This window comes from Scomber japonicus, chromosome 8, assembly GCF_027409825.1.
Source record: "Scomber japonicus isolate fScoJap1 chromosome 8, fScoJap1.pri, whole genome shotgun sequence".
Classification (NCBI taxonomy): domain Eukaryota; kingdom Metazoa; phylum Chordata; class Actinopteri; order Scombriformes; family Scombridae; genus Scomber; species Scomber japonicus.
This window is the reverse complement of record NC_070585.1, coordinates 26,023,280-26,036,181: the sequence shown is the minus strand read 5'-3', so window position 1 is coordinate 26,036,181 and position 12,902 is coordinate 26,023,280. Positions and strand designations below refer to the sequence as shown.

The following is a 12,902-nucleotide window of genomic DNA, read 5'->3' as shown; positions in this document are numbered from 1 at the left end:
CTCCGTGCACACAAATGTTCAAAGAGAAGTAATGACAAAATGTTATATCACTGACAACGCCAGTGAAATATTTAGTCAGGCTTTCTCTTCTCTCTCTCTCTCTCTCTCTCTCTCATCTTCTCTTGGGTGTCAGCCATCAAGCTTGTAGATAATTTATTATTTTTTGTTATTGATGCCTTTGCGTACACTAATGTGAAGATTGTCACTGGTAAGAAAACATCTCCATAGAGAAATGCCACGTTGGTCAGAATAGAAAAAAAGAGAGCATTGAAAAGCTGAACATAGGTGGCAAAAAAACAAAACAAAACAAAGCTCCAGGTTCATTATCTATAAGCTGATCATTTGCATTTATAATTTGGAGCTGAAAAATGCAAGGTGGACGTTCATTGACCTCACTAAAAACAATTATGCACATGTCTTGTTTGCCATTATCAACAGGATGACAAACCCTCTTGTGTCATTAGTCTCTGAACTTCTACTTATAATGAATTTGCCTCCTTCTTCACTTTTAAAAACAAATTACACAAGCAGCCAGTGCCTTTACACCAGGTACAGGTTATGTGTTGTCCCTGTGTCCACTTTCATTCAATTTAATACCATGACATAATTGTATTCGATCAACCATAAAAACCTGGAGGAAATTATACAACATCTGAAATCCTCCTCCTACTGCCTTGGTATTCTGCCAACAGGTTGTTGTTGTTTTTTGAAAATGCTTTTAAATTGCATGACTTTCCACAAATTGTCAACACATCTCTTCTCTCAGGTATCTTCTCACAGGCCCCAAAAACTGCCATCATGAAACCACTCTTAAAAAAGAACAATCTAGACACCTCACTAATCAAGTGAGGTGAGACTGCTCTTGTTAAGCTCTTCAATGAGACCAACTTGAACACAGACAATGACAGAATTTCACTGTTAGTATCACTGAATCTCAATGCTGCATTGGACACAGCTAACCACAACATGTTAGCAACTAGAAAACTGGGTTGGACTTTCTGGCACATTACTAAATCCATTTGATTTCTACTCAAGTGACAGGGACAACTTTGTATCTACAGGTAATTCCCAAGGCTCTGTCCTCGGGCCTCATCTGTTCAACATTCACATGCTCCCACCCGCTCAGATTATGGAAAACATCATCATATTACATATTATTACATTATCATAAATATGCAGATGACACACAGATTTACATAATCATAACACCAGGGGACTCTGGTCCAATGCAAGCTTTGAGTAAATGCATTGAGAAATTTTGATGTGCACAAAATGTCTTTAATTAAACAAAGATAAAGCTAAAGTGATGGTTTCTGCAGCCAAGGAAGAACAATTAGTCAGTGTCAGTGCCAAGCTTCAATCGACAATGTTAAAAACCACAAACTAAGCCAGACATCTTGGTGTAGTCATGGACTCAGACCTGAATTTCAACAGCCGCATTAAGACAATTACAGAGTCAGCCTACTAACACCTTAAGAATATATCAAAGCTTAAAAGACTTAGGACACAGCAGGATTTGCCACCCCACCCCCCCAAAAAAAGAAATCATATAGCTGCAAGTGATTCAGAACGCTACTGCTCAAGTCCACACTAAGACCACTAAGAAAGTGGATCACATCACTCCAGTTCTCAGGACTTTACATTGGCTTCCTGTCTGTCAAATAATTGATTTTAAAATAAAGCACTGAGTGTTTTAGGGCCAAAATACTGTTCTGCTACATTATGAACAATCCAGACTTCTCAGTTCATCTCAGAGAGGTCTGCTTTCTGTTCCCAGAGTAAAGACTAAGCGTTCAGTTTCCATTCTGCACATAACGTTTATGGTTTGTTTTTTATGCACTTTGTCTCAATGTTTTTAATGTGTTATGTATGTAAAGCACTATGAATGTCCTTGTTGCTGGAATGCGCTATACAAATAAACTTGCCTTGACCAAAGTCATGTAAGTATGCCACTGATCACAGTCTTCAAGTGGGACAAGCATTTTTTACTTTTCACACCCCTGAGGCAGGCAGCTATTTTCAGCAGGAGTTTAAATCTTTGAAACACCCTAAAATTAATGGAATCAAGGGAACATTAGACTTTTCTGTGAAAAGCCCATAATTACAGAATAATGTCCTCCCTCTTCAAGTCTGCTGGCTCAATCGGAAACCAGAATGTAGTTTGATAGATTTGCCTGCTTGAAAGACAGAGACAAAACATAATTCATCATATTTTATGCCTGCAGCTTTAGGAATTTGAAGAAATCTGAAAAATACTTTGCAGAACCTCTACAAAAGAGACTGATGTTTGTTTAACCATAACTCTTATCCACACTGAGTTGGGACTTTATACTATTACGACTGAGGAATGCTTTAAAGGGGAGTCACAATCTAACTATCCAAGGAGGATAAAAATCCGTGACAGGCTCCAATGTGAGCAATGTGTTCCATAAGCATAATATCCAAAAGGTCTGGAATTACAATTCAGTGCAAATATCCTCTTTTCTAATGTGGAAAATGTTCAAAGCGTAACTGTGTTGCTTAGTACCTACTGTGTATCAACATTCAATCACTCTTTTTAAGACATGTTCGTAGATATTTGATATAACCTGCCAGGTATGAATCATTCAATTATCATTTTAATATTTCTTGAGATAAGTAAGCTTTTAAATATTGTAAAGGTGTTACTTTTTAAATCAGTAGTCTGTAACTGTTGATAAATGTTTGACATGACTGGAGCGAAAACAGAAGTACAGCTCAAATTTTCATGTGCTCAGTGACGAAGGACTTGCTGTGAGGGGAAATCAGTGCAGCCTCATTCTCAAACCAAAAAGGAAATACCAAAACAGTATTATGTTTAAAGCATTTTTCACTGAGACATTATCTCTTTTCTGGATATTGGAAGTGCAAGGTTACACTAGGCTTTATGAAAACATGACTAAAAGGGTTATGTCTGTAATCCTTCATAATTTATATGTTGGTACTAGACACATGACACATTTTCATATTATCACCTTACACAATTGATATGGTAAACAACTTATTTACACATCCAGCAGATCCAGGGCAACATTTGCATTCATTTGGAGTGATATCTATGTCTATGTCCAACCGATGAATATAATACAATGACACACAGTACTGTACCTGCTTTCTTGTGTGAAATTGTGTTCTACTTTGCTTCTAATAGCTCTATTGTTACTGACTCTTCAAATCCCTTTGGGTCATGCACTGTGCATTTCATTATGTAAATCAAATGATGGAACCCCCCCCCCCCCTCTTTTTTACCTTCATCCAACACCATAAAATCACTAGTTCTTATAGTCAATGACAAAAGTGTTTTCTGGTCACTACATCTCCAAAACGGAGATTAGCTTAAAGTAAAAATGTGTTTTTGAACAGCTTTTAGAGCAGCCATGTGTAAAGAAGGTCAGTTCCTGTTAAATTATGGTGCTGTGTCAAAAGAGTTCAATAATTAATGAAGGTACCAACGCTGTGTCAGCTGTGCAAAACATGAGCAGGATTTTATAGAGGACGCAATCTCTATTCTGCCTCCACTAGCAGCCTTTAACTCTTAGCCTAATTAAATATGGGCATGTTGATTGGTTCAACCCGATTAACATTTGTATCCCACAGCTTAGATTAAAATTTATGGGTCTACAATTTTTCTTGCTCTTTACCCTACTCCTCAAATACATCCTGCTGCAGGGTACATTTCTGTATATGTTGGAACAGTTGTGGCTAGAGCAGGTGGTTCACTAATCAGAGGATTGGTGGTTTGATCACCGGCTTCTCCAAGCTACATGTCCAAGTGTCCTTGGGCAAGATATTGAACCCCAAAGTGTTCCCAAAGGCTGTGCCCTCAATATGTGAGTTTATGTATGAATGACCATTAAAACTTCAGTGATATCAGTGCATAAATGTGTGTGTGAATGGGTGAATGTTGGTAGTAGTGTACAGCACTTTGTGTTGTCAGAGGAATACAAATGCATGATATAAATGCAGCCCATTTACCATCCAGCATTGAGTGCGAGTGTGGGATAAGAATGGGTTCACACCATAAAGCCAACATAGAAATAAATGGACTGAGGAGGAAGCAAGCAGTGTAAAACTCCAACAATAGCACCCATTTGTTTCAAATATTATGTTCTTTTATTTAGTGTGATATGCTGTCTTGTTAAGGGGAAAATACAATTTGTGGAATTATATATGGAAACTCTAGTGTTTGGCCTAAGTGTCAAGTACATTATAAGTAAATTAGTACAACAATGACTCACCACAGTTCTCCTCATCTGCTTGATTTCCACAGTCATTGATGCCATTGCAGTGCATGAGCTGAGGGAGGCACACGGTCAGGTTGCCACAAGGAAAATATCCAAGGGGACATATCGCCTTTTCCTCTGTGATATTGAGTGCTGTAAATAAAGAAGAAAATTTAAGTATATTATTATGAATTTACAATTTCGGCCAGTCATCTTTATCTGAGACATGTTGTCTTGTAAAGATCTCACAAAACATGTGCAGTCTTTTGTATTCATTTGTTCAAACCCACATCATTAATGGGCTCCATCAGTGCTTTGGGGAACTGCTTGTGTGTTTTCTGCCAAATCAAGACAATCATTTTCATTTTGTATAGCCAAAGAGCCTCAATCACAAAATTGTCTCAGAGGGCTTTACAGCATGTACAGCAATACAACATCCAGCAATGCAGTAAGTAACATCTCTTGGGGGGAAAAGATGGAAGAAACCCTCAGGGATAGCAACAGAGGAGGGATCCCTCTACCAGAATGGACAGATGTGCAATAGATGTGTGTACATAACAGAACGTATAGAATGCAGTCTTGAACAGGATAACACAATTAAGATGTACATGTGAAGACTATGATGGAGAAGGTGCCAAGCAGGTTCCAGGTGCCACCAGAACAGAATAGGAACTGAGCCATGTGACATCCATCAACATAGACACGTGGCAGGGGTACAGACTACACATGCACACAGGGGCGACTCAAATTACACCATTCACATAGACGGGAAAAGAGACAAGAAAAGACATTATTCACAGGAGAAGAGAAAGAAAGATAAAGACATAATTCAGAGAAAAAATAAATGAGGACAGGAAATGGCACTGACAGCCAGGGAAGCAGAGCAGTTCCAGGATTGGGGCTGGACCAGCGGACAGGACAAAAAAATGGGAAAAAAGAGGGAAAGGAGAGAGAGGGGCACATATAGCTCAGACACAAACGTACTTGAAAGAAACAAACAAGGTTAGAGAGATATAATGAGAACAGTTGGAATAATCAATAATCTTGTCAACAGGCCAGCACTTAGTAAATTCACTAAGACAGAAACCGACCCGATGTACAGAACAAGGTCATGAAGTACTCCATTTCAAGCAACTAATTGTAGGTCAAGGCAAAAAAGACAAGTTTTTAGATTTAGATTTAAAGGACCCAACTAGAAATGGAATACTCTAATTATCATTTGCAGACCTTTGTGCTGTGGTCTTTTATTTTCATTGAAAAACTTTAATCAAGAGTTGAGCTATATAGCCCAGTATGAAGGGTTTATTAACAGCTATTGGAGAGCAATTTTAACTTTCAGCCACTAGGGGGATGTCTAAGTTTTTGTAAACCACCTACACCTTGAAGTAGAACCTGACAAAGAGCTAATTATTTTACTCCTATTCTACTCCTAGGCTACTTTGACTTGGTTGTATGTTAGCCTGTTGGCTCGCTGAGCAGATGAAGTCACACAAAAGTCCAGCGTGGAAAAACTACTGACTGAGGGAGCTTGTTTGTTATGAATACTGAAAGTTATTTTTGACGCATTTTCTATTTAGCCCTCGTGAATGTCGGCATGCAGCGAATATTTGGTTAGTCGACTATGAAAAAATGGGCTCATGCATATCACTAGACTCAACAGACTTGGATTGCCTGACATCAGAGAGGTTATTCCATATGATCAGGGCCCAGCAGGAAAAGTGCCTGCCACCTGCTGGCTTCTTTCTGTGATCCATGCCAAGCTGCTATGCTTCTTCAATCAACAGTTTTATAGGGCTATTGTATTTTACTTCAGAGTCTAAGTTATACAGACATTTAACAAATAGTAGAGGCGGACAAATGTAAAACAGACTCTGTATGCCATGCAAGCTGAAAGAGAAAATGACTCATTCCCTCATCTCCTCCTGCCTTGATTATTGAAATTCCTAATTAATGTGCCACAGGGAGTCTGCCTTATCATGGCTCTGGTTCTAAATACAATAGACAAGCTGATGATAAGCCAGCTGCAGATTACACATTAGATTTATACTGGCATCTGAATTACAAAAAAGGATATAATTTATGATACTCCTTATCATCTATGAGACAGATAACAGACTGGAATTGGCCAATTTATCATGCCATTATGTCCCAATGAGGCCTCTTAGATTTCTTTACCACTCATTAATAACTAAAGGTAACTGTTTGTACTGCATTCTCAGCAGTGGTGGACAGTAACGAAGTACAAGTAATTCGTTACTGTACTTAAGTAACTTTTTAGCGGATCTGTACTTTACTTGAGTATCATTGTTTTGTGAGACTTTATACTTTGACTCAACTACATTTGGAAGAGGAAAATCTTAATTTTTACTCAACTACTTTCCAAAAACCTGTCGTTCCTTTCAATGTTCCTTTCCACAACATGCATGCATGACCAGCTGCTGTGACAGGTCCAAATGAACGTGCACCGCAAGTGTACCAATCAGAACACATCGTGTGTCGAGCAGTTTTGGCCCGGCCCCCTACCTGGCTACTTGTCCCAACTTGCCTTCTCCTCCATCCATATCTCTATTAGCATTCATTTGACAAAGTTTCGCTGTCCAGTAGCCTGCCCTGCCAACACATGGAAGTTAAAGAAATATGTGTCTAGTGTGGTTTTCCCCCTCCCTATTAATTCCTAATCAGGTGATTTCCATTTAGTATGATGTGCTTATGATAATTTCAAAAGATATCAATACCAGATATCACAAATGGAAAACATTTTGTTTTCAGGGTGGTGTTAGTGGGCTTTTTAACCTTAAATGACTTGATTGAGTGTATAAAGGACATACCAAGACATTGGAACTACATTACACCAAATTACTTTTACTTTTGATACTTAAGTACATTTGAAGCCAAGTACTTTTATACTTTTACTCAAGTCGACATTTAAAGGGAGCACTTTCACTTTTACTGGAGTAATATTTTACACTAGGTATCTCAACTTCTACTCAAGTACGTGGTCTGTGTACTTCGTCCACCACTGATTCTCAGTCATCATCTGTGAAGTTCTTTGTAAGCATAGTGTTGATAAGTGCATTATGTTTATATAGTATATTGCAGTCTCAAGAGTTGGCATAAAGAGCTTGGGGTGAACCATGTTGCTTCAGTAAATGCAAGTTACAACAATTAGCATACTGTTCAGTTCTTTATACTAAGTAGATGGCTTTCTGTACATATCTAATACCTGTATTTCTATACCATAATCCAACCCTTAACAACCTGTAAATGTGTGACATTTCTTGCACAGTCCCACAAATTCTGTGCAATAAAACTCACAGATTCAGTGGCATTTACCTTGGTATTTCAAATCATGTCACCTAGTCTTAACATCCAATTCACTGCAAAAACACACCAAACACTGTCAAAGAAGTTAAGCCTCACCATTATATAAATAAAATAAGGAAAACATTGGTGATGTGCTATTGGCTATTGGTGACATAATACAATGTGAAGTTGTTGTGATATAATTCCAGTAATACAGTAGTATTACAGTTTTGACTGAAAAACGAACACTGGGTTTATGTATTTGCCCCTTAGAAACAGAGACCAGACTTTTTACATGACCCACCATTTTAAAGAAACAGTGATTTACAGTAAGTAAAAATCATCACAGAGGAAAAAGATACACCTTATGCAGCCCTAATAATCCATAATGTGGTGTAGCCAGGTGGCATACTGCCCACATTAATTTAAGTTGATTCATCCTGTTAGTATGTGGTGAACAGCACAGGGTAATGGCTTCAGGTAATTTCAACTCATGTCCCAGCAGGAAGCTGATGAGATTCAAAGTGATGCTGAGGTATTACATAATTAACAGTGGACATGATCGTCCATGCCTTGAAGGACCATAGATCAGACACTGAAGAAAGGAGAAAGCTGTGCCAACTTTATTATCATGACACTACTTTTGTATTGTCTCAAGTGTCCAAGGACATAGTGAATGCATTTGCTTAAGATTTAGAACCAGAGGTGCTTGGGGCACATGACACATAGTCCCTGGTTCGAATCCGGCCAGGGACCTGTGCTGCAGGTCATTCCCCTCTCTCTCTCTCCCTGTTTCCTGTTTGTCTCTCTGCCAATTACTGTATAAATAAAGGCAAAAACAGCCCAAAATAAACCTTAAAAAAAAGAAAAAAAGATTTAGAACCATTATTTCACTTAATTTATCATTAGTTGGGGAAACAGTGAATTTCAGTTTCCTGCCAACCTAAAGTAGGTGGTATACAGTATTTATAGGTGGTGCAATTAAACAAAACTGCCAGCAGCAAGAATGAGTCACTAATCTCCATTTACAAATAAAAAAAACAAAACAGCATCAGCCCCTACAGCTATACTTACGTGACTTTTGTATCATTCATTGTACACATGGAGCATGACTGCATGTCCTCCTTGTATAGTGGAGGAGAGAAAACAATTTACAGCCACTTCTATCAATGCCTGAGAAAACATTTTTCTTGTTTAAAGACAAATTGAATTCTCAGATATCTTCACAGATCAAAAACCTGCAGTTTAAGTTGATTGGCAATTCAAAATTTCATCTAAGCATGAGTGGTGTTTGTCCACTTTCCAGCTGTGATGATTTGCTGCTTTTCTTTGTATTTTTTGATATAATGAATATCTTTGGGGTTTGGACTATTGGTTGCACAAAACAAGCAGTTTGAAGTATGATGAGACTTCTGAAATGAGGTGCACCATGTAACAAAGATCAAACAAAGGTTTAAAATTACATGTAAATTATAAATTTGGTATATTTTTCATAGTAAGTTGTTATTTTTCTATGAGCAGAGGCTACTTGATGCTCAGAGGTGCAATCCATTCTTATAAAATGTAATTTTAAGCACAGGATATCTTCATCCATTATTGGCTCTTCTTAAGTTGTATATCACATTTACAATGGGGAGGCTTTAAAGTGCTGGTACTTAACTATGAAATTCCCACCTGATATGAGTCCTACAAATGAGCAACACCAAGGCTATTCTGTCTCCAAGCCGGATGGAGGAATGTTTTACAAGGTCTGTATTCTAAAGCAATTACCACCCTGGAGTATAAACCCTGGAGTATAAACTAGTAAATTCCTGGCAAATATCTATTCTTTTAAAAAACAGACATCTTCTAATATCTGCTATGCACAATGCCAACCCCTACAGCACCATGATAGATTATTTCAGGCAGGAATTCCATCACAGCAGGTACTCATTATGTGTTTACAAAATAATCAAACACCAGAAAGTGTCTCATGTTTTTATGGGTATGAGTATTAAGAAGCAACAACAAATAACTTCATTATAAAAAAGGTCAAAATACCTAGTCTGCAAGCAGTTGTACAGTATGATGCTTTCAGTTGAATCACTGGTTATTTTTTTCTTTAGGTAACCTTTTCTGTTTTATGAATCATTCTCATGGCTCTGTGTGTGTGTGTGTGTGTGTGTGTGTGTGTGTCATCAAGTCCTCATGACATACCGTGCTTGTCAAAGTGTACTTTTCAGCAAGAAAGTAGCCATCCACTTATGTACAGCTATTATGAATTTTCTGATCTAAAGGGGGCCATGAAATACAGCCACGACTATTACAAATATATCAGCATCTGTGTATCTGTGTCCGATATGTGTATGCGGTATGTATGTTTGACTGTTTTTTTAAATAGTTATTTAAAATGATTTCCCACTGACATTTGCTGTTGTGCCCTGATGTTGTTTTATACAATACAGTTATTACATATCTTAGTCACAATTGTTAATAACCTTATCTGAGGGATCATTGCAAAAAATGTGTTTTTTATCAGCCGATTTATCAATATCAGAATTATTTTACTCCCTAATATCATTATTGATATCAGCCCCAAAAGCTGTAAAACACTATAAAGGCTAAAAAAAACATTTAAAAAAAGTCTTAGATCTATGTATAACTGTTCAGCAGTGGAAATGTCATTGTAAATGCATTCATTCCAAATGTAATATTAAAAGCATGTGCTACCCATACAGTGCACATCACTTTGTGCAGCATATTCATGACATTTTATGCTGTGTTAATGTTTCTTGTATTTCTTTCTTTAATTATTTGTTGCACTGCATTTTCAGTTTAGTGATATTTTGTTTGTGCACAAGGCATTTCCAGACAGTGAATATGACTTCAACAGACACTTCTTTAAGCAGATGTTGCTTTTGTCATTTAAACAGTATAATAATATAATTATGGAAGGCAGTTTAGAGGAATGTAATCAAAACAACTACAATAAGTAAAGAAAACTAAAGAAAGAAAAATTATTTCTAATAAATGGCTGAACTCAGAAGTGTCGTTTTGCTCAGTTTACAAGCCCTAACAGACCAAGTTGACAGCCACTGAAGCTTTTGGGCCAGCAGCTTTGTGTTTCAGGGCCAATTACTGTCAGACAGTCAAATCAAATGCTTTCTGTGTTTTGTTAAAAATTGCACTTGATCACACGGCAAAGACTAGAGCTGATCGCTGGCAATCAAGAATGTTGTGTCTGCACACGAGGAAATAGCTTCTCGTTATCTGTATTCCTCATCCAAAAGCATCATGGGAAGACAAACAAAACAAACTGATGAAAATGTTATTGGCCTAAAGGTTAGCCAAGAATATTATACATTTTCATGCCACTGGTAATGCGTCCTGCTTGGAATATGAAATAAGAGCCCGCCTGACAAACAGCTCAAACCGGCATTGTAAAGTTTTGCTTTACATTGTACTGGCATTGTTAGTTCAATATATTCTGGTTGGAAACAATGGTTCACTAGTCTGGACAGTCATTGCAACAGCTCTTTTTTAATGACTCTGCCACTGATTCCTTATGTTGAATAACCTGACTAGTGCCAGCAGTGCCAGGCACATCCTGAAAACCAGGGGCATTGACAGGACACTCAACAATGGCTCAACATTTCCCAGCGGCAGTATGTTACTGTGTGTCCTACAAGAGATCATTAGAGAATTACCTTGTGGGGTACTAAACTGTAGTTTATCATCTGTAGCCTAAGTGTGACATCATGAAAACTATCTTTATGGGTTTGCTTCCTCCTGCAGGGAATCTTTTTTTTTTTTTTCTTTTACAAGGAACCATAAAGTCCATGACTTTTTTTAAATTCTCCAATTGTATGCATACTCTAGCTAAAATGCAAGTAAAGTAAACTGTTACGTAACATAACCCTGTCTTGACCATTGCCTGTCAGTATCATGACTACATATGCATGAATATATTAAACTTCGAGAACAGCACTATGCACCAAATTAAACCGAGCTACAGGAGTACAAGAGTACAAGCGTCATTCAAGGTGTCTAGAGTACACAGATTGTGAATTTGCAGTGACTCTGCTTAGCTTCATATTATATGCTCACAGATTTAAACATCAGCATATGTTGCTTTACAGCTACAAAACATGTAAACACTAAATAAAAGATTCATTGCTTGATATATGTGCTATTAAAGGGAATTCATTAAAATGTTGCTTTTCACACAGAATACACACAGACCTACTGGACACTGACTTCACAGCCCACACATTTGCTGTTACAGTAATGATGGAGGCATAATTCCACTACCCCTACAATGCAATGGCTCTTGGGGAAAGCTTCAAAGGAAGAAGATAATCCCTAATCCACAGAACATACAAAATACAAGGAAGCGAAAGTCATTGATTACTATGTGCACAAGTGTGAAAAAAAGAATGATGTTCATGTTTTAAAATAGGGCTTCACAGTTAAAATCTATAACTGAAGATGTCTCATACCAGATAAACACACATCTTGTGAAGTACCTCCCACTGATTGCAATGTTTCCTTCCAGACAATTTAATAATATCTGGGGAGCTATTACACAGTGTGTGGCAAAAGCTATAGCTCCCTGTTGTTTTCAAAACAATAGGCTTTGCCAAATATATACTTGAAAATCATATTAAGCCTGGTGTTTGATATCCCTTCGGCACTAAGTATCTCAAATGTCCCACAGCCTAAAATGTATCATCTGAATTACCTTCTCTTCTTTTTAGTCATCGGTGCAGAAAAGAAGAAGAAGAACAGATAGCTGCTTGGAGACACCTTAAGGATACTTCTGGTGGAACAGACGACTTCTTAAAACACTTTGTAATATCAGTATTTATTTGACTGATAAAAAAAACCTAAAAAACCCCCCCAAAAAACAGCGTGCGCCAGAATGAGAGTCCATAAATATATCAGAAAGCGAAGTTGCTGAACTTACCGGACACTCCATAAGCGAAGATGACAGCCACATACACTTGCATGGCACCTCCTGAAGTTCTTGTTCAAATGTGTGAATGAGACGCAGCGATAAACTCGACAGCTTGTCCAAAATAAAATGAGAACCTGTCCGTAAAAAAAAGTTTACTCCCGTGCTGCTGTTGTGTGGAAAAACGCGAGGACAGAGCAGGGAAGACGCGCCAGTCGAGCGGCTGCAGAAGGAGGACCTAGAGCCGCTTTGTGAGGTTGACTCGGTGTGCAGCCAGTGGAGAGGAGAGAGCTGTCTAAAGACTCAGTTGCCATCATCTGACGCAGGAGCAGCAGCAGTGGGAGCAGCACAGGTGCAGCGCGCAAAAAGGGGGAGGGAAGGAGAAGAGGCGGGGTTATTTAATCTGGGGTGCTGAAGATGGAGAA

General features: G+C 38.0%; 1 protein-coding gene across 1 annotated transcript in view; it reads right to left on the bottom strand.

Annotated features, from left to right (window-relative positions):
• Window positions 1-12,532, bottom strand: part of rxfp1 (relaxin family peptide receptor 1) — a 64,281-nt gene extending 51,749 nt beyond the window's left edge. Inside the window, exons 1-2 of the mRNA XM_053324347.1 lie at window positions 12,490-12,532; window positions 4,257-4,394 (exon numbers count right to left, since the gene is read on the bottom strand). Coding sequence (XP_053180322.1) covers window positions 4,257-4,394; window positions 12,490-12,532 — 181 coding nt within the window. The remainder of the gene's footprint in view (window positions 1-4,256; window positions 4,395-12,489) is intronic.
• Between the last annotated feature and the right edge of the window lie 370 nt (window positions 12,533-12,902).